The following is a 21,232-nucleotide window of genomic DNA, read 5'->3' as shown; positions in this document are numbered from 1 at the left end:
AGTATCTCAATGTATTGGTATCTCTCTACTCTCAGGTAGCTAATAGTTTTGGACAGCCATTCTGCAAAAGCACCCCGGCTGTATACAATTCATCCAGGATAACAGCAAACTATCCAAAACTACCATGTCCCAACTGGGCTGAGTCACACAAATTGCAGATTCACATGAATGTAATTTAGCAGCTGAAAAATCTCACTTTCATTATATCTTAAGCATTATAGGAAGAAATGAGTGCTAAAACAACATGTAAAGAAAATGAAACTAGATAGAAACAAGATAGAATAATGTTTTAATCATATTCTTTTTTTCGAGTTGCTCAGTTGTGTCCAACTTTTTGTGACCCCATGAACTGTAGCCCACCAGGCTCCTCTGTCCAAAGGGATTCTCCAGGCAAGAATACTGGAATGGGTTGCAACTTCCTGACCCAGGGATGGAACCTAGGTCTCCCCCATTGCAGGCAGATTCTTCACCATCTGGGCCACTAGGGAAGCCACTTGCTAAATCTTTCTGCCATTCTAAAATGATTCAGTAGGCTACCAATTTCATGAAAAATTATATTTATTTTTAAATATTTAGTGCAAAAATGACTACAAATAAAAAAATAAGATCAGGATTATCTGACCACATTAGTTACAATTCTTTATTAACTATTTAGAGATGTAACTACTATATATCAAGTTCTGCATCAAGCTACTATAAGTATAAATATGAAAAACAAGACTACCAAGACATGAACAATACCTAAATAAATCTATAATAAAGTATTATATTTAAAATGTAGAGAACAATTATATCCAGAAGAGTTTTGAATACCTAGAAAAGGTAAAATATGAGGTGAGGCCTTAAAGGATAAGGTAGGATTTAGCTAGGTAGGAAGACAATTTCAAGTCAAAAAAATTTTTTTAAGCTTTTCTAATTTCTAAAACCTCTGGGACAATTATTCTTTCCAAGATAATTAAATCATCCATTGAAATCATCCTAAAATCCTATCTCAATATCGTCTCAAGAAATTTTTTTTCAGTCAGGTAACAGAAGGTTCATAATCCATTGAAACCATGGCCAAACTCAAAATAAGAATTTGAATAAAAGACATTTTCTTCATTTATCTCCTCATAGTATATTAGTTCTAAAAGAGTCTATGTCTTTCACATGTCCAAAACCTACTAACAGCTTCCATAAACATAAAAAAATACTTCAAAAACAATTTGTAACACTAACATTTTGGTAACACGTATTTTACTCAGGCTTTATAGTATAATTCATCCTATTAGAGCACTTAAACGGAGACGGCAATGGCAAGCCACTCCAGTACTCTTGCCTAGAAAATCCCATGGACGGAGGAGCCTGGTAGGCTGCAGTCCATGGGGTCGCTACGAGTCAGACATGACTGAGCGACTTCACTTTCCCTTTTCACTTTCACACATTGGAGAAGGAAATGGCAACCCACTCCAGTGTTCTTGCCTGGAGAATCCCAGGGACGGGGAGCCTGATGGGCTGCCCTCTATGGGGTCACACAGAGTCGGACACGACTGAAGTGACTTAGCAGCAGCAGCAGCAGAGCACTTAAAAACCAAAACTTCACATCTGCATACACAGATAAATCTGCCATTAAAACGGACCAAAAGTTCTTATTTTCCTCAAGTCTGATGTCAAAGTTCAAGAAGACTCCAATACCTATCATTAAGGCCCATATCAGAATTTTTTAACTTTTAAAAGGCAACTTTGGCTTCTTATATTTAGATGCAAGGGTAGAAACAGGAGTCTAAGTCCAAGAATGTAACATGAAGTCAAGAAAGTTCAACCCATTTAATTCATCCACAAACCCTGAGATAATTTTTCAAAATTTTAGAACTCTAATAACTCTTTATTGGAATTCCATTTAAGTGCTACATGAATACATATTTTACTAAGAAAAATGATAGCAATTAAAAGTGATATTTATAACATTACTGTTTAAAAAGTACTATGCCCAACATCTTAATCCCTTCAAGAAACCTGAAGGGAGCTTATAATAAATAAGGGAGACCTTATCATTGTCAACAGATGGGGAAAGTAAGGATCTGAAATTTGAAGATCCATCTGATGTTATTCATCTAGTAGAATGTGGGTCTAACCCTTAAAGCTGGTCCTCCAATTCCAAACTCTTTACAATTCATCATGCCATTTAAAAAATTGTCCAGGGGCTTCCCTGGTGGTCCAGTGGTTAAAACTCCAAGCTCCCAATGCAGTGATGAAGGATTCATCTCCTGGCCAAGAAACTAACATCCTGCATGCCACTCAGTGTGGCCAAAAGAAACACACACACATTCTCCAAAGATGCAGGATTTATTTTTTTTAAAGGCAATATTGCAGTTTTAAATTCAATTCAGTCTGTATAAATAAATCCTGAGAACCTATCTTACAAGGCATGGTAATGGGGACTATAAAACTTAGGTAGGGGAATAAGACAATCACTATTCAAAGCATTTGGTATAACATGCTGGAAAGCTAAACTGTAACAATATAAAGGTTCACTGAAACATTCAAAGATGAAGTGCATAATACATTTGTACATATGCTACAGAGAGCATGTCTCTACATGTTGTTTGATGATACTAAATTATTTAATATTTTTAGGTGTAGTAATCGTATTTCAGTTAAGATTTTTAAAAATCCTTATCACTTAAAGACATACAAAAATATTTACGGGTGAAGTAATGTATCCAGGATTTTTGTCAAAGCAACCTGAGAGGAGAAGTAAATGGAAATAACACTCGCCATGAACTGTCACAATAGTTAAATCTGTGTCATAGGAATACGGGAGCTCATTCTTGTACTTCTGTATGTAATTGAAATTTCAGGTAATAGTTGAAGTTTTTTTAAACAATACACATTATATGTAAAAAGATGTCTTTTTACCACACACACACACAAATCAAAAACTATTATTCTTCCAAAGACAAAAAAATCATGCTCACTTCTCAAATGTGAGATATTACTGCTATATATCATTTTAAAACAATGGTAAGTACTGGAACAACCTTCATTTAAATTCTTCCAGGAGTCCTGTCTCTGGTTCCGAGTGCCTTCTGCTCTATCAGTTTACTTCTATCCCTTCTCCAGTATAAGAATGATCTGCTGCTGCTACTGCTGCTGCTAAGTCACTTCAGTCGTGTCCGACTCTGTGTGACCCCATAGACGGAAGCCCACCAGGCTCCCCCGTCCCTGGGATTCTCCAGGCAAGAACACTGGAGTGGGTTGCCATTTCCTTCTCCAATGTGTGAAAGTGAAAAGTGAAAGTCAGACCTAAAGAAAACAGTAGAGGAGACAGCTCCAAAGATCCTGAGGTGGTAGCTAGAATTGCCAACCAGCTGGTATCAAACCAGACAGTCTGGAAGTTAAGGCCTTCATTAAATGTCTGATACAACTCATGAATGCAGGGATTCAACAGCGCCAGCCCCATTCACTGGATGGCTCAATTTTCTATACTGTCTGGGTCAACGATCAGTGATGTACACAACTCTGAGAGCCACCTCTCGCTCAGCCTTCCAAATACTGGTTCCACTGTAAGCAGGAAAGAAAAAAACGAAATGAGAATCAGATAGAGGGTGAAGAAGAAAAGAAACCACTATTCTGATTCTTTCTTTTTTAATCTTTATTTATTTATTTGGCTGCATGAGGTCTTAGTTGTGGCTCAAGGGTTTAATTGCCCCAAAACATGTGCAGTCTTCCCAGACCAGGGACTGAACCCGCGTCCCTTGCATTGCAAGGTGGATTCCCCACCACTGCGCCACCAAGGAAGTCCCTATTCTGATTCTTCTAAATTAACTTTGAATCCTTGTTTGTTCATAGCTCACACTTCTGACAGATTTTAGAACTCAGACCTTCTTACCCTATTTAGATACAACTTTTATCATATTTAAAAAATGAGACTAAAAAAAAAAAACTGCTTCCAAAGGAACCAGCACATAAGAACTTTTAACAATTTTGAATTTTTTTTTCAGTCTTATAATTTTGCAACTGGTAACACACTTGTGTAAATTGGATACAGTATCTACATAAATAAGAGAGCAAATAACGGAACTTCTTACCCAGTGTTTTCCGACTTCTTTCCACTGCTGTTCTTCGAGTTTGTTCAAACATTGCTTCCAAATCAAATGTGCGAGCTTTTTTTCCTAAAACAGAAACAAGTAGCAGACTGTGATTTTCTTGAACTAAGTTGGCCAACGTTCGGGTACTCAATACTTACTGATGTATCAATAACCACTTAAAGTCTATCAAATTTATAGCACAGCCACCAAATAACCATAAAATATCAATGAAGAAAACGTTTGCTCCCCAGGGAATTTTTTTTTTTAATATTTATTATTTATTTGGCTGCACTGGATCTTGGCTGTGGCACTCAGGATCTTTGTTGGGACATGCAGGATCTAGCTCCCTGACCAGGGATCCAACCCAGGCCCCTACTGGGAGCTCAGAGTCTTAGCCACTGGACCACCAGGGAAGTCCCAACTCCCCAGGGAAATTCAATTACAATCTCATCACTAAATAACATTAACCAGCCAACTTTCCCATCCTCCTGTAATTTATCTAGACTCTACTCTTTGAAACTTCAACATGGGGTACTAGGCAGAATAGAGAATGATCATATCGTAATCCCTGAAACCTGTGAATATATTACATTCACAGGGACTCTGCACATAAATTAAGGTTATAGACTCTAAGACTGAGAGATTATCCTGGCAAGCCCAGTCTAATCATAGAAGGTCTCACAAGAAAATGTAGAATAGATGCAGAATAGATAATGGCAGAAGTCAGAGAGACCTGACTTGAGAAGGACTGCAGTGCATTTGAAGATGAAGGGGGGAAGAAGACAAGCAATGCAGGTATCAGAAAGAGGTAAGAGCCTCCCACTTGAAAGCCAGTAAGCAAACAGGGGTCTCAATCCTAAAACCACCAGGAACTGATATTCTGATGACCTGCATCTGCTTTGAAGCAATGTTATATTTGATTTTACTAGTTTTGTTTTGTTTTTTTTTCAGTACTAATACCTATTCTGTGTTAGTTAGAATGTGGTAAAAATGTTTCTCATACACACTACTGATTGATATAAACTGAAACCACCTTTCTGACTAGCATTATGACAACATATACACAGAAGTTTTAAAAGCTATATACTCAATTTTTTGTTACTTTTTAATACCTATATATTTTATCAAAGTAGTTCCTCCTGTAGAAATCTACCCTATGGAAGTATACATAAAACTCCTTTTACAAAAGAAGATAAATGAGTTATTTGTAAAAATGTTTATTTCAGTATTACTGATAAAAGGAACTATGTCAGAGAAACCTTAAAAAGTTACAAATTATAGTACTTCTATCTACTATTCAACCCATCAGAAGACATGCTTTGGAAGATAATTTTTATAAAATGGGGAAATCCTCAAAATAATAAGAATTAAACAAATTCCATATAATTAAGAATAAAATTGTATAACATACATACGATCTTAATGTTATTAATACACAACAGAGAAAAACTAGAAAGCAAACAAATTTTTATGCCCTGATTTTTAGCTCATAAGATTATGAATGATTTTACTTTCTTCCTTCTCATTTATTGTCTTCTTTATATTAGGGAGAAAGCTATTAAAAAGAACTGCAACAAAAATAAGTAACATAATACTACAGTACCTAATACTGTGTACAAAAATAAGTACATACTACTACATTTCATGCAAAGATGGGCACAATAAAGAACAGAAATGGTATGGACCTAACAGAAGCAGAAGATATTAAGAAGAGATGGCAAGAATACACAGAAAAACTATACAAAAAGGATCTTCACAACCCAGATAATCACAATGGTAAGATCACTCACCTAGAGCCAGACAGCCTGGAATGAGAAGTCAAGTGGGCCTTTGGAAGCATCATTATGAACAAAGCTAGTGGAGGTGATGGAATTCCAGTTGAGTTATTTCAAATCCTAAAAGATGATGCTGTGAAAGTGTTGTGCTCAATATGCCAGCAAATTTGGAAAACTCAGCAGTGGCCACAGGACTGGAAAAGATCAGTTTTCATTCCAATCCCAAAGAAAGGCAATGCCAAAGAATGTTCAAACTACTGCACAATTGCACTCATCTCACACACTAGCAAAGTGATGCTCAAAATTCTCCAAGCCAGGCTTAAACAGTATATGAACCGAGAACTTCCAGATGTTCAAGCTGGTTTTAGAAAAGGCAGAGGAACCAGAGATCAAATTGCCAACATTCGCTGGATCATCAAAAAAGCAAAAGAGTTCCAGAAAAACAACTATCTGCTTTATTGACTATGTCAAAGCCTTTGACTATGTGGACCACACCAATCTGTGGCAAATTCTTCAAGAGATGGGAATACCACACCACCTGACCTGCCTCTTGATAAATCTGTATGCAGGCAAGGAAGCAACAGTTAGAACTGGATATGGAACAACAGACTGGTTCCAAATAGGGAAAGGAGTACATCAAGGCTGTATGTTGTTACCCTGCTTATTTAACTTATATGCAGAGTACATCACGAGAAATGCTGGGCTGGATGAAGCACAAGCTGGAATCAAGACTGCTGGGAGAAATATCAGTTAACCTCAGATATGCAGATGACACCACCCCGATGGCAGAAAGCAAAGAACTAAAGAGCTTCCTGATGAAAGTGAAAAAGTTGGCTTAAAACTCCACATTCAGAAAACTAAGATCATGGCATCTGGTCCCATCACTTCATGGGAAATAGATGGAAAAACAGTGGAAACAGTGTCAGACTTTATTTTTTGGGGCTCCAAAATCACTGCAGATGCTGATTGCAGCCATGAAATTAAAAGACACTTACACCTTAGAAGAAAAGTTATGACAAACCTAGACATCGTATTAAAAAGCAGAGACGTTACTTTGCCAACAAAGGTCCATATAGTCAAAGCTATGGTTTTTCCAATAGTCATGTATGGATGTGAGAGTTGGACTATAAAGAAAGCTGAGCGCCGAAAAATTGATGCTTTTGAACTGTGGGGTTGGAAAAGACTCTTGAGAGTCCCCTGGACTGCAAGGAGATCCAACCAGTCCATTCTAAAGGAAACCAGTCCTGAATATTCACTGGAAGGACTGATGCTGAAGCTGAAACTCCAATACTTTGGCCATCTGATGCGAAAACTTACTCATTTGAAAAGACCCTGATGCTGGGAAAGATTGAAGGCAGGAGGAAAAGGTGATGACAGAATAAGATGGTTGGATGGCATCACCGACTCAATGGACATGAGTCTGAGTAAATTCCAGGAGTTGGTGATGGACAGGGAGGCCTGGCGTGCTGCAGCCCATGGGGTCGCAAAGAGTCAGACATGACTGAGTGACGGGACTGAATTGAATACTACAGAAGCATACAGCACTTTTGTAGACATGACCTCCTAGGAGATAATAAATATGTGGTTCAAGACATTAGCCAAATAAATGAATGTATGAACGAACAAACAAGAGACTAAAATGAAAACTTTGGAGTAGGAAAGACTAACCTACAAGGACCCACTGTATAGCACAGGGAACTATATTCAACAGTTTGCAATAACCTATAAGGGGAAAGAACATATTAATATGTATATGCGTGTGTATGTTTAAATGAATCACTGCGCAGTACACCTGAAATTAACATGACATTATAAATCAACTATATTTCCCCTTAGCTCAATTGGTAAAGAATCTGCCTGCAATGCAGGAGACCCGGGTTCCATCCCTGGGTTGGGAAGATCCCCTGGAGAAAGAAATGGCAACCCAGTCCAGTATTCTTGTCTAGAGAATCCCATGAACAGAGGAGCCTGGTGGCCTACGGGCCATGGGGTCACAAGAGCCGGACAGGACTTAGCGACTAAACCACCAATACTTCAACAAAATAAGAGATTTAACTATCATAACATCACTTAATAGCCCACTTGATGCCAAAAGGGCCATCTTATTACAGACCACAATCAGCGGTTGGCTCTCATCCTCAGGACCCAGAGAAACAACTCTCTCCATTAACCAACACTTTCCACCGCGTGGGTCAGGCAGCAATCTTTCTTTTTCACTAACCGTCCCGTAAAAAGTGTCACCTGGGCTGGTCCCAAGAGACAGAGAGGAGTTAGAAAACAGATGGGGGAAGAGTGTTACTTGAAACTGCAAGATACACACACTAGAGCTGAAAAGTATTAATAAATAGGACGAGGCACAGCGGAATGTCGGAACACAAGTGACAGCTCGGACGCCCCTCCCAACCTGCGACTCTTAAAAACTCTGCAAAAGGAGACCATGTCTAGGGCAGTCACTCACCGAACCCCGTGAAGCCCATGGTGACCGCCAGCTGAGGGTCTGGTCCCGATGCATCTGAGCCTGTCATTTGAGAAAGAGAAAAGGGAAAAGGCCTTGTCAGAGGGCGACCCCAGCGCCGCCCGCCCTGCCCGGCCCATCCTACAGGTGCTCGCCTCACTGAACCCACCATCGCTGGGCCCCGGGCGCTCCATGCTCGGCCACCCTCCAAGAAACAAGTAACAACCGCAACACAAACAGCTGCCGAAGACTCCCGGCAAACCGGGCAGGAAGTATCGCCTTCAAGCGTCAGCGTCGCCGCCAAGCCCAAGAGAGGCGCCTTGCGCGGAGGGACAGAGGCCTCCATGGGCAGCTCCGCCCTAGCGGGCTGGCGAGGTATAGGCGCCACAGAGCCGGGTGTCCAATTAAACCCATTGGAAGGGGATTATCTAGGGTTTCTATTAACTCTTTTTACTTCCTAAAATGCATTTACCGACCAGGTGACACTTAATCTCAGAATTCTAAGGATGGCTTCAAATTTCACATCACAACTAACCTTTAAGAAAGTTTTGGTATGCTGTCAGAGAAGAATATTCACAAGTCTATAAATGTTAAAATACTCCCTTCTCCAACTGTGTAACTGTGTGAGGCCCCTCTTTCTCCATATACTTCCACTAAACAACATATAACAACGGTACATATGAAAATCTAGCTATCTCTTGTTTAGCCAAACATTTAAGGGATCTGCAAAAATGTAAAATAACACAATTATTTTCATTAATGGCTTAGTTTTACAAACTGACAATTTTTTCATAAAATGTGCTCTTTACAGTAGCAAGGATTAGACATTATTCTTTTAAATAAGTTACTTTTTAAATTTCTAATTTTTATTTATTTGGCTACACTGGGTCTGTTATTTGTGGCACGTGGAATCTTCAGTGTGGCATGCAGGATGAATGTTTATTCAGTTCAGTTCAGTTCAGTCGCTCAGTCGTGTCTGACTCTCCGTGACCCCATGAATCACAGCACGCCAGGCCTCCCTGTCCATCACCAACTCCCAGAGTTCACCCAAACTCATGTCCACAGAGTCGGTGATGCCATCCAGCCATCTCATTCTCTGTCGTCCCCTTCTCCTCCTGCCCCCAACCTTTCCCAGCATCAGAGGCTTTTCCAGTGAGTCAACTCGTCGCATGAGGTGGCCAAAGTATTGCAGTTGAGTTGGTGCAAATATAACTGTGATTTGGGACCATAAATTTGAAATCATTATAACTAGGCTCAAACACATCTTTATAATCAAAATAAGAACAATTACAATCTACACATTTTTGCCAATGAGTAATAAGTTCCTTTGTTGTTCAGTCACTAAGTCTTGTCCAATTCTTTGCAAGCCTGTGAACTGCAGGACGCCAGGCTTCCCTGTCCTTTACCATCTCCGGGAGTTTGCTCAAACTCATGCCCATTGAGTTATCCAACCATCTCATCCTCTGTTGCCCCCTTTTCCTCCTGCTGTCAATCCTTCCCATGATTGCAACCAGGAAATTAAAAGACACTTGCTCCTTGGAAGAAAAACTATGACAAACTTAGACATCGTATTAAAAAGCAGAGACATCACTTTGCTGACAAAGGTCCGTCTAGTCAAAGTTATGGTTTTTCCAGGAGTCATGTATGGATGTGCGAGTTGGGCCATGAAGAATGGTGAGCGCCAAAGAATTGATGATTTCAAACTGCGGTGTTGGAGAAGACTCTAGAAAGTCACTTGGACTGCAAAGAGATCAAACCAGTCAATCCTAAAGGAAATCAACCCTAAATATTCATTAGAAGGACTGATGCTGAAGTTGAAGCTCCAGTAATTTGGCCACCTGATGCAAAAAGCTGACTCACTGGGAAAGACCCAGCAACGCTGTTCTAAAGCATCAGTTCTTCAGCACTCAGCTTTCTTTATGGCCCAACTCTCACATGCATACATGACTACTGGAAAAACCATAGCTTTGACTAGACGGACCTTTGTTGGCAAAGTTCTTTTCAATATGCTGTCCAGGTTTGTCATAGCTTTTCTTCCAAGGAGCAAGCATTTTAATTTCATGGCTGCAATCACCTTCCAACATGACTTTGGAGCTAAAGAAAATAAACAATGTTTCCATTGTTTTCCCATCTATTTGCCATGAAGTGATGGTACCAGATACAATGATCTTAGTTTTTTTTAATGTTGAGTTTTAAGTCAGCTTTTTCTCTCTCCTCTTTCACCTTCATCAAGAGATTTAGTTCCTCTTCGCTTTCTCCCATTAGTGTCATCTGCATATCTGAGGTTATTGATACTTTTCCCAGCAATCTTGATTCCAGCTTGTGCTTCATTCAGCCCACAACATTTGGCATGATGTACTCTGCATGTTAAATAAGCAGGGTGACAATATATAACTTTGACATACTCCTTTCCCAATTGGGAACAAGTCCATTGTTCCATGTTAAGTTCTAACTGTTGCTTCTTGACCTGCAAACAGGTTTCTCAGGAGGCAGGTAAGGTGGGCTGGTAATCCCATCACTTTGTGATCCATACAGTCAAAGGCTTTAGCGTAGTCAATGCAGTAGAAGTAAGTGTTTTTCTGGAATGCCCTTGTTTTTTCTACGATCCAACTGGATGTTGGCAGTTTGATCTCTCGTTCCTCAGCCTTTTCTAAATCCAGCTTGAACATATGGAAGTTCTCAGTTCACATATTGTTGAAGCCTGCTGCTGCTGCTGCTAAGTCACTTCAGTCATGTCCGACTCTGTGTGATCCCACAGACGGAAGCCCACCAGGCTCCCCCATCCCTGGGATTCTCCAGGCAAGAACACTGGAGTGGGTTGCCATTTCCTTCTCCAATGTGTGAAAGTGAAAAGTGAAAGTGAAGTCGCTCAGTCATGTCCGACCCTTAGCGACCCCACGGACTGCAGCCTACCAGGCTCCTCCATCCATGGGATTTTCTAGGCAACAGTACTGGAGTGGCTTGCCATAAGCCTAACTTGAAGGATTTTGAGCATTACTTTGCTAGCATGTGAAATGAGTGCAACTGTGCAGTACTTTGAACATTCTTTGGGATTGGAATGAAAACTGACATTTTTCCAGTCCTGTGGCCACTGCTGAGTTTTCCAAATTTGCTGGCATATTGAGTGCAGCACTTTCACAACATCATCTTTTAGGATTTGAAACAGCTCAACTGGAATTCCATCACCTCCACAGACTTTGTAGTGATGCTTCCTAAGGCCCACTTGACTTCACATTCCAGGATGTCTGGCTCTAGGTGAGTGATTACACCATTCTGGTTATCTGGATCATTGAGACCTTTTTTTATATAGTTCTTCTGTGTATTCTTGCCACCTCTTCTTAATGTCTTCTGCTTCTCTTAGGTCCATATAGGTTCTGTTCTTCATTGTGCCCATCTTTGTATGAAATGTTCCCCTGTTATCTGTAATTTTCTTGAAGACATCTCTAGTCTTTCCCATTCTATCGTTTTCCTCTATTTCTTGGCATAATTCAGTTATAAGGGCTTTTTTATTATCTTTCTTTGCTATTCTTTGGCACTCTGCATTCAGATGGGTATATATTTCCTTTTCTATCCTTCTACTTCAGTCACTACATAGTCTATAGAAAACAAAGTGATACACTCAGGTTTTTTGCCTCTGTGTCCTTTCATGAGGACAGGAGAGTTTCCATCAGAACACGAAAGTTGTTTCAGTTTGATATTCCCAGCACAGGTATGCCTGATGCAAATTAAGAATCCCACTGCTGTAGATGACATGTTGGGGGTGTGTGTGTCAGACTCTTTGTGACCCCACGGACTGTAGCCAGTCAGGCTCCTCTGCGCGTTGGATTCTCCAGGCTAGACTACTGAAGTGGGTTGCCATTTCCTTCCGCAGGGGATTTTCCCAACCTGGGGAATGAACCCAGATCTCCTGAATCGCAGGCAGATGCTTTACCATCTGAGCTACTAGGAAAGCGTGTTGGGTGGCCTATTCTATACCAGTCCTTCTACTATGCGCTGGAGATTCCCCTCTGCAATGAGATATAAAGCAAGACATCAGATCTCTGCACCCAGTGAAGATTTCGTAAACATAAATTTTCATGGTAACGTACCATAAAATCAACTGGTAGCGACACGGAACTAGAAAGCCTGATTTACACCGAAGCCCATTATAAATGTAGATAAATTTTGGTTTATGTGTAAACTTCTTCTAAAGGTTACCAATTCCTTTCCACTCTCAGAAGTTATTTGGTAGTAATGTTGCTCAGTCGCGTCCGACTCTTTGCGAGCCCGTGGATTGTAGCCTACCAGGCTCCTCCGTCCACGGGATTTTCCAGGCAAGAGTACTGGAGTGGGTTGCCATTTCCTTCTCCAGGGGATCTTCTCAAGCCAGGGATCGAACCCGCATTGTAGGCAGACGCTTTTACCGTCTGAGCCAACAGGCAAGTCCGAAGTTACTTGGAACACCAAACAAATGGACACGAGACTCAAAGAGGTGCTGTTGCGGGTTTCCGCTCCCCGAAGCGCGAGGTACCCGGATCCAGGCGCGCGCTGAGCCCACCAGAACCCGAGCAAGTCTGCGCAGTACCCGCAGTAACCGGTCCCACTCCCCCGGCCGCCCCACCCGTCCTTCCTCTCCACCCCTCCAGACCCCGTCCCCTCCCTCCCCTCCCCTAGTACCCACCCCTTTTCCCTGCCAGCTCCGTCTCCCCTTCCTCCCAGACAACACCGACTTTCCCCCGCCTCTCCACACAGCCGCCTCCCTCTCCCTTAGCTCCACCCCCAACGCCCACCCCGCCCTCTAACAAGTCCCCCTTCCCAGCTGCCAAGTTAAATGCAAGCTGCCAACGCCCCCCGCGACGCGGCGGAAGTGCGTCATGCGCTGGCGCCCGGGCGCTCGTTTGGCGCGCGCGCTCTGGGCTTTGGAGCTGAGCTCGCGTCTTGGGTTTTGTCTTATTTCTCCTTGCTTTTCGACTTTCTGCGGTCGCTGTTGTCTTCGGTTTTCGATATGCCGTCTTCTTTGCTGGGGTCTGCGATGCCGGCCTCCGCGTCGGCCGCAGCCCTGCAGGAAGCTTTGGAAAATGCGGGGCGGCTCATCGACCGTCAGTTGCAAGAAGACCGCATGTACCCGGACCTTTCCGAACTGCTCATGGTGTCTGCTCCAAGTGAGTGATCGTTGCCCCGTTTCTCAGCCCAAAGGACTCTCATGTGACTCCATAAATAGATCCCATCCCCAGGGAGAATGGGCGAAGACATCCTGAGATTTAGGGCGCTCGTGTGGGTTGCCATTCGCTTCTCCAGGGGATCTTCCCAACCCAGGACTCAAACCGGGGTCTCCCTCATTGCAGACAGACTCATTACCGTCTGAGCCACAAGAGAAGCCCTATAGGCGGAAAAGAGCCCATTTTCAATTTTTTCCTTCTCTCACCCTTCATCACAGGCAATTGAGAGGCCGGGAACGAGGAGCAAGCCCCATTTGAGGCAGAAAGAGGCAAATATTTTAACCTTAATGAGCTTCTCACTACCTCCAGGTGTTTATCGCTAAGGATGAGGAGGACCACCTGATCCAAGTTTCATCTTTGTTAATATCTCGTGTCACTATCGGAGTAAAACCGAAGAGCAAACGAAGTTAATTTGGAAATTTACAATCTTCGCTGAAACATACGCCTTGTTATGTGTAGCGTTACTGTAATATAAAATGCTGAAGGGTATGAAAAAGAACTACAAGCGGAGTGAAGGAAGGGAACAGGGAAACAAGTGATGATGGGTGAACAGGGAGCGTAGGGCAGATTTTATGCCAGCAAAAGACAGGTGTCTGTACAATGGTTCTGTTGTCTGACATTGTCTGTACAATGTACATTCTGTTCAATGGTTTTAAATTAAGGTCAGGCTCCTCAAGGCACGTAGAATTACACAAGTTGCTAGAAAAGAAGTGACCCCTGTGTGAGGTGGAAATTGGAGAAAAGTAGAGGAGAGTAAATAAGATAAGCACAAAGTTTTGGTAAGCATGAACCAAGATATTTTAAGCAGGATAATTCCCAAGTGGCTCAGTGGTGAAGAATCTACCTGCCAGTGCAGGAGATGAGGGTTTGATCTCTGGGTTGGGCAGATCCTCTGGAGAAGGAAATAGCCATGGGCTACAGTGCTCTTGCTTGACAAATCCCATGGACAGAGGAACCTGGCAGGCTACAGTCAATGGGATCACAAAGGGGACAGACCTGACTTGGCAACTAAACGACGACAGTATTTTCAATGTAAACCTAAAAGACAGCTCCTTCAGTTTAATAAAATTCATTGACTTATAATCAGAGAAAAGACAGGAACAAAGCAAGGAGTATTTATTCCTGACAGCTACTCACCCATGGGCTTGCCTTGTAAGAACTGAGTGACCTGTTAGCTCTCATTTTGAACAGCACCACTCCCTTTGACCTCCTTATTTCTGAAAGCAAACTGTGAAAACAGTCCATATTTTCTCATCTTCTCTTCATATCTCACCCCAGTCCAACCTGTCCACCTTTACATACATCTACCTCTCTAACCAAATCTTTCCTTCTTCCATCCTATTCTTTACATCCTTGTTCCAGTTATACTGAATTTAACACTTTTCCTATAATAAGAGACCCCCCTTTCATTTTTCATGTATTCGTCATCACTTCTAGAATGTTCTTCTTTGCCTAATAAGCTGTTCTTTCAGGCTCCATTAAATATGACTTTCTTTCTGTTAGGCTTTCACAATTCCATTGTTTGTTTTCTCACTGCCATTTAACATGCACAATGTTCTACATGTAATGTATGGCTGAGTCCCTTCACTGTTCACCTGAAGCTGTCACAGCCTTGTTAATTTTCTACACCCCAATTACAAAATGTTTTTGGTGTTCAAAAATAAAAAGCTTTTTAAATTAAAAAACAGTGAAGTGTCTCAAAAAATTATATTTTAATATTAAATACTATGTCTGCAGTTTGCTTCAAAAAATATGTTAGGGAAGAAGTGGATAGGACTGATATATATAAAAACATGACTGGGTAATTTTGCTACAAAAATTGACTGAATTTGTTCTCTAGTTGTATACATTTTAAAATTTTTCATAAAATTGTTTTATATGTCATTTTCCCCCAACATCTTTGTACTTTAGAGAGGCAGAAAATAGATGATCAGTCAGACCTAAAACACCTTGTTTAGGATTAGGAGGGAATAGACCATCCCACTCCTGCCCTTCGTGTCTGGGCTTTAGAGGAAGAGAAAAGTTGCCAGTTGAGAACACTTTATAGTCTAATTCCTCTCCCCGCTCCAATAAAATACTATACTATATCACTTAGTATACTATATCACTTAGACAACTGTGTTTCATTTGCCACAGTTGTTTTTATCTGTAAAGCACTTTTATAATTTTTTTCCCATTTTAGATTAGTAAAATAATAGAAAAAGACTATAAATTATTGAACTAACCCTTTCTTTTCTTACGGAGACAAGTCTTTGTAAAAGACTTTTCAGTGTTGAAACCAGGAATTGCACCCCATCTCAACACTGGAATTCCTTAGGCCTCCTTTGTTTCAGATCAGAACTTCTTTTTTCTCTATATACCTTTAGAACCACCAGACACACAATTTTATTTTTGTAGCCTGCAGTACTTATGCTTGCCCATTTGATGCCCAGTACGTTGTTATTTTAAATAAATGCTTTGTTTCTCGTTTTATTTTTTGTAGATAATCCCACTGTTTCTGGCATGTCAGATATGGATTATCCCCTGCAAGGACCTGGCTTGCTGTCAGTACCCAACCTTCCAGACATCAGTTCCATCCGAAGAGTTCCTCTCCCACCCGAACTTGTTGAACAGTTTGGACGTATCCTATTCCTTTGTGTTAACTATTTAAAGTATTTAAAAATTAGTATTCTCATTATTACAGTTCTTGTTTTGTGTCTAATTAGTGTTTTGTGTACAAGTTCATGTAAGGATTTTATTTAAAATACTTTTAAGTACATGGGTAATTTGCCATGTGCCTAGAAAATTTTATAATAAAATTGAATGTTGAAAATTGAGTCACATTTTAATTGTTCAGGGACATTGAGGAGAGTGAATTGTTTACAATTAATTCTGCATTTTTGAATGACGAATGGTAAGATGATACTTTCCTATTAAGTAGGGTGGGGAAAGGAAGTTTTTACTACCATGCTTTTTCAGTTCAAAGGCCAATGGTTCCCCCCCACCACCCATTTTAACATTTAAAACTGGGAAGTGGCTCTGAAAATATTTAAGCAAAAAATTCCAGGTATTTCCTTCTGAAGATACCCCCCAAAAAGTTTTTGGTGTGTTTTCACACTTATGGGTGTCTTAGCTTATTAGTGATTGCATTTCCAAGGATTACAATAAGAATCTACACCTAAGGGTATAAGAAACTGAAGTACTAATGCCCTCTTCATAGACTGAGAAGTTAGAGGAGGGTTCTTATCTTCTAAAAGTAAGATTTTATTTACTTTTCTTAAAGTGTAGCAAAACCTTTAAAAGGACTATAGTTATTTGCTAGGAAGCTTTTATAAAAATCAGTCTGTAACGCTCATGATAAAGACATCAAGATCCTATATAAAAATTTTAAGACTTTCAGAAGTATGTTAATCTACTGAGGGTGAAAGGGTTTCATGCTTCAATATAATGTGACATAGAAAAGAAATGAAAAATTGTGGAAAATGTAAAAATAAATAGAAAAATAGAGTAAATAAATAGAGTAAAATCTAATTGATATTTTCCCTTTAATTTTCATTGTCTCTCAGACTTTGTAAAATAGTGTTACTAAATATATTATACATCTTATCTTTCACTCTTCACTTGCTTAGTTTCATAATATTCTTTAATCCTCTGTTAATACAAGAAATATTTCCTTTAATTAGAAAGTGATTTTGTTTTCACAGTTGTTTAGTTGTCATATAATTACATAAATCTTGGTCTCTTTTGCAGTTTTTATGAGGATTGTATATAGGTTGTCACCTAGATATGACTTTAGCTTACCAAGTGTTTTTTGTTTTTTATCACTCTCTCATACAGTTGGAAAAACTGGTCCAGTAAAAGTTTTTAATGTCAGCTCAATATTACTCAGAATTAATATTTTTTTAAGTTAGTAATGGCAAAAACATTACATTTGTTATTTTGTGTATATTTTAAATGACCAGGTAGCCTATTTAGAATCCCATGGACAGAGGAGCCTGGTGGGCTGTGGTCCATGGGGTCGCTAAGAGTCGGACACGACTAAGCGACTTCACTTTCACTTTTCACTTTCATGCTTTGGAGAAAGAAATGGCAACCCACTCCAGTGTTCTTGCCTGGAAAATCCCAGGGACGGGGGAGCCTGGTGGGCTGCCGTCTATGGGGTCGCACAGAGTCGGACACGACTGAAGTGACCTAGCAGCAGCAGCAGCAGCCTATTTAGAAATAATAAATTATAAGTATTTCTGTCATACACTATGGCTTTCATTAAACTCTTGGAAATAAAGATGTTTCATTTGCTCTATTAAAGAATGAATAGGTCATGGTTTTTTAATTATGTGGTTTTATATGATTTTAAAACAAAATCTTTTGAAACAAGTTTAAGGAAGAGGGGTTGAAACCATTCCACCTTACATCCATACCACCTCAGACATGCAGTGTAACTGCATGATGGGCGTGTTCCCTCCCATCAGCAGAGCTTGGCTCACCATTGACAGTGACATATTCATGTGGAACTACGAAGATGGGTATGTATTTATGGCTGGTTTGCTTCAGCATGATTAGAATTTAAATTATCTTTATTGCAGCTAGTAGTCTACTCATTAGAAGCTGCCTGGCTTATCTTTCATCCAAGTCAGTGCTTCTCAGTATACATACTACCTTTTCAGTGTGGGGTTAAAATGTGAATTATGTTATGGTCATTCTGAGTAAGACCTAGGGATCTGCATTTGTAACAAACTCCCAGGCGATGCTGGGTTTGTGGGTACCACTCTTGAGTAGGAGTCTGTTGCCCAAATTGATACCCTGTAATAAAGATAGTCTATCAGTGATTCTTTGAGAGATGGTATGACTTTTTTTTTTCTTGATTTGACATTTTGAAAGACGTGTTTTCCGTCCGTATCTATGTGGAGTGGCAGGATGTTAGTTTATCTTAGCAGTTGTGTTGTTATTCTGTGGGTTTGACCTTGTGTAAATTAAGTGTATATAAAAGGATCTGAGTGAAGGCCCAAGGCATTCTTGCTTAAATAAAGTTTATTGATCTGCTGCATTTTTTTTATTGGCTGTGCTGGGTCTTCATTGCTTCAAGGGCCTTTTCTTTAGTCGCGGGGAACGGGGCCTTCTTTAGTTGCAGTATGCGGGCTTCTCATTGCAGTGGCTTCTCTTGTTGCAGAGCACAGGCTCTGGTGCATGCAGGCTGCAGTAGTTGCCACTCCTAGGCTCAGAGCACAGGCTCAATCATTGTGGTGCATGTTCTTTGTTGCTCCATGGTGTGTGCAATCTTCCCAGATCAGGAATCGAATCTGTGTCTCCTGCATTGGCTAATGGATTCTTTACCACTGAGCCAGCAGGAAAGCCCTGATCTGATGATTTTACTCTTGGCTATTTGGAAAAAATTTTTGTCTTCCATTTCTCCATCACATTATCTTTAGGTGAGGGGCGAGATAACCAGAAAAAGTTCTGTATATATAGTTATTACTCTTGCCCCTAAATAATTAATGTACTTGTTAGAAATACACATACAGTGTCATTGAATCAAAACTGATACTACTTGAGAACTTGCAAGTTAACCAATTTTGTTCGCTGGGTTTTTTTTTTTTCTTTAAGCTTTTCCTAGCTATTTTTATTGTTGAAATGGTATATGTCATAATAGCAGTGATATAATATTGTGATTATTCTTCATGTATCATGTGCGTTGCCCTAGTTTGCTATATTACACATACGTATTCATTTTTGCACTAAAGAATAGAACCTCTTCATTTAGGCATTGAACTCTTCAAGAAAACCTAAAAAAAATTACGAAATAGATAGATGTGAGAATAGTTAAAGAGGTTTTTCATGTTAATGAAAATTTTTATATTTCCGTTGACATCTAACATACCCATTTAACACCTACATTGAGCTTATCATGGATCAGACACCACTGTGTGCTTAAACAGTATTGAATAAGTGTAGTCCCTGCCCACGTGGAAGTCCAGTTCAGGCTTACTATGTATTCTGAGAGGGTCTTCTTCCCCCTGCCACAGCAGTAGAGCTGTTACTGGAGACTTGCAAACCTGAGGAGGATATTTGGAGTGGAAACCCATTCCAACCCTTTTCATGGTTTATGTGCAGCTTTAGGCAGACCTGTTTGCCTAGGTCTTGGAACTGAAACAGTTCTGTTTGCTGGATCTATAGTCTTTTTTGTATATGTATATATTGTATAGTTTTAAAGACTATTATAGGATAAAAGCTTTTCTTTATGTGTAACATGTTTTTCTTCTAATATTGACAGAGGAGACCTTGCCTATTTTGATGGGCTTAGTGAGACTATTCTTGCTGTGGGCCTTGTGAAACCAAAACCTGGTAAGATTTAAAAATAGAAAGATGAAATTATGTTTGTATATGCTTGGATTCCAAATGTTTTAGGACTGTTGGAGATCATATTTTAGTTACTGAATTTCCTGTTGAAGTTTTGTTCTGAATTCTAATTAGAAATATAAAAAGTGATTAGGAATATTTAACAGTTTACTCACTTTATAGTATAAGTGAGTCTGCCTTCAAAATTGTTAAGTTCTTGAATTTTATCTTTCTGTTAGTCTTTCTTGATTTACCTGAAGTTTTCTGCATTATACATTTTTCAATAATTACTGAATATAATGTAAAAACCATTTTTAGTCTGTATTTTTTCAATCCTGGTAGCTCATGGATGTGAGAACAGAGTACAGAATAAATCCTAAGAGAATTCACAAGCGTTGTTTAACCTAAAACAGATTTCATCTTCAGTACAATAGGTGTTTTATCATGGCTACTGACAAGAAGAATTGATTGACTTAAATTTAATATACATCTCTTTAAAATACATCTCCTTACAGAAGGAAATAATAGATGAGATTTACTTGTTTACAAGACCCTAGTGGGAATTTTTGAAGTGTAGTCATTTGAAATATATTCATTTTGAAATTATACTAATTTATGTAAATGTGTTTCCCTTACATAGAATTTTATAGCAGCATTTACTGTGCTTTATGTTTCTGTATTTTGTTTCTTCATTAAAAAACTTATTCATATGAAAGTCAACAGCTGTTCCTGCCCTCTGTCGTAATAAATATTAATTGTCCATCTTAAAACAAATAGTAAAACTTTGTTCTACTCAAATGTAATTTTCAATACAAAATTGAAATGGCATGGTCTTTGGTACAACAACAAAGGTGTTATCTTTGATAAATTTTCATAAATTTCAAGCTCCTTTAAATCAAATTCTGAAATATTGGGTATATTTTGAAGTCATTAAGTAAAAAGTCTGTCCTTCAGCTTTATTGATGTGAATCTTGAAACACAAAATTGTGACCTTTGTCCCCCTTGGTATTCATCTGTGAAGGTAAAACCAAGTGATGGTAGAAGCTTTATTATGTTTTCTGACATTTAACACCCAAATGAATACATATAAAGAGATGTTCATTATCATAAGATACATTTGCTTTTATTCTTATAAGTGACACACTAATTTTTGGATATTATAGTATGGAGAGTGATAATTACATGTACCATTTCATACCACTCCAGACTTTTTAAACAGTAGGTTAGCATGAATTAACATTTTAATATTTTGTGCTTGGTATAATGCCTTCTCTGAATCTGTGAATTTATCTGGCTGTTACACTGAAACTTATTTGATCTATAAACTCATTTCTGTGTCTGTGAATTTGACTATTCCATGAACTTCATATGGGTGGAATTATGTAGTAGTATCTTTTTGTGACTGGCTTGTTTCACTTAGTA

At 39.5% G+C, this 21,232-nt stretch overlaps 2 protein-coding genes across 3 annotated transcripts in view; one reads left to right on the top strand and one right to left on the bottom strand.

Annotated features, from left to right (window-relative positions):
- Positions 1-8,573, bottom strand: part of WDR70 (WD repeat domain 70) — a 282,763-nt gene extending 274,190 nt beyond the window's left edge. The window contains exons 1-3 of the mRNA XM_055422159.2: positions 8,470-8,573; positions 8,304-8,363; positions 4,071-4,154 (exon numbers count right to left, since the gene is read on the bottom strand). Coding sequence (XP_055278134.1) covers positions 4,071-4,154; positions 8,304-8,363; positions 8,470-8,494 — 169 coding nt within the window. The 5' untranslated portion in view covers positions 8,495-8,573. The remainder of the gene's footprint in view (positions 1-4,070; positions 4,155-8,303; positions 8,364-8,469) is intronic.
- Positions 8,574-13,110: 4,537 nt separating this feature from the next.
- The window catches only part of NUP155 (nucleoporin 155), a 56,752-nt gene continuing 48,630 nt past the window's right edge, over positions 13,111-21,232 (top strand). For both annotated transcript variants that reach the window (XM_055422162.2, XM_055422161.2), the window contains exons 1-4: positions 13,111-13,441; positions 15,981-16,118; positions 17,904-18,000; positions 19,746-19,816. In XM_055422162.2, coding sequence (XP_055278137.2) covers positions 13,111-13,441; positions 15,981-16,118; positions 17,904-18,000; positions 19,746-19,816 — 637 coding nt within the window. The remainder of the gene's footprint in view (positions 13,442-15,980; positions 16,119-17,903; positions 18,001-19,745; positions 19,817-21,232) is intronic.

Source organism: Moschus berezovskii, chromosome 18 (assembly GCF_049115385.1).
Source record: "Moschus berezovskii isolate FMDL1 chromosome 18, NW_MosBer_1.0, whole genome shotgun sequence".
In the NCBI taxonomy this organism is placed as follows: Eukaryota; Metazoa; Chordata; class Mammalia; order Artiodactyla; family Moschidae; genus Moschus; species Moschus berezovskii.
The sequence above is the reverse complement of the archived record's forward strand: the minus strand, read 5'-3'. Positions and strand labels throughout refer to the sequence as shown.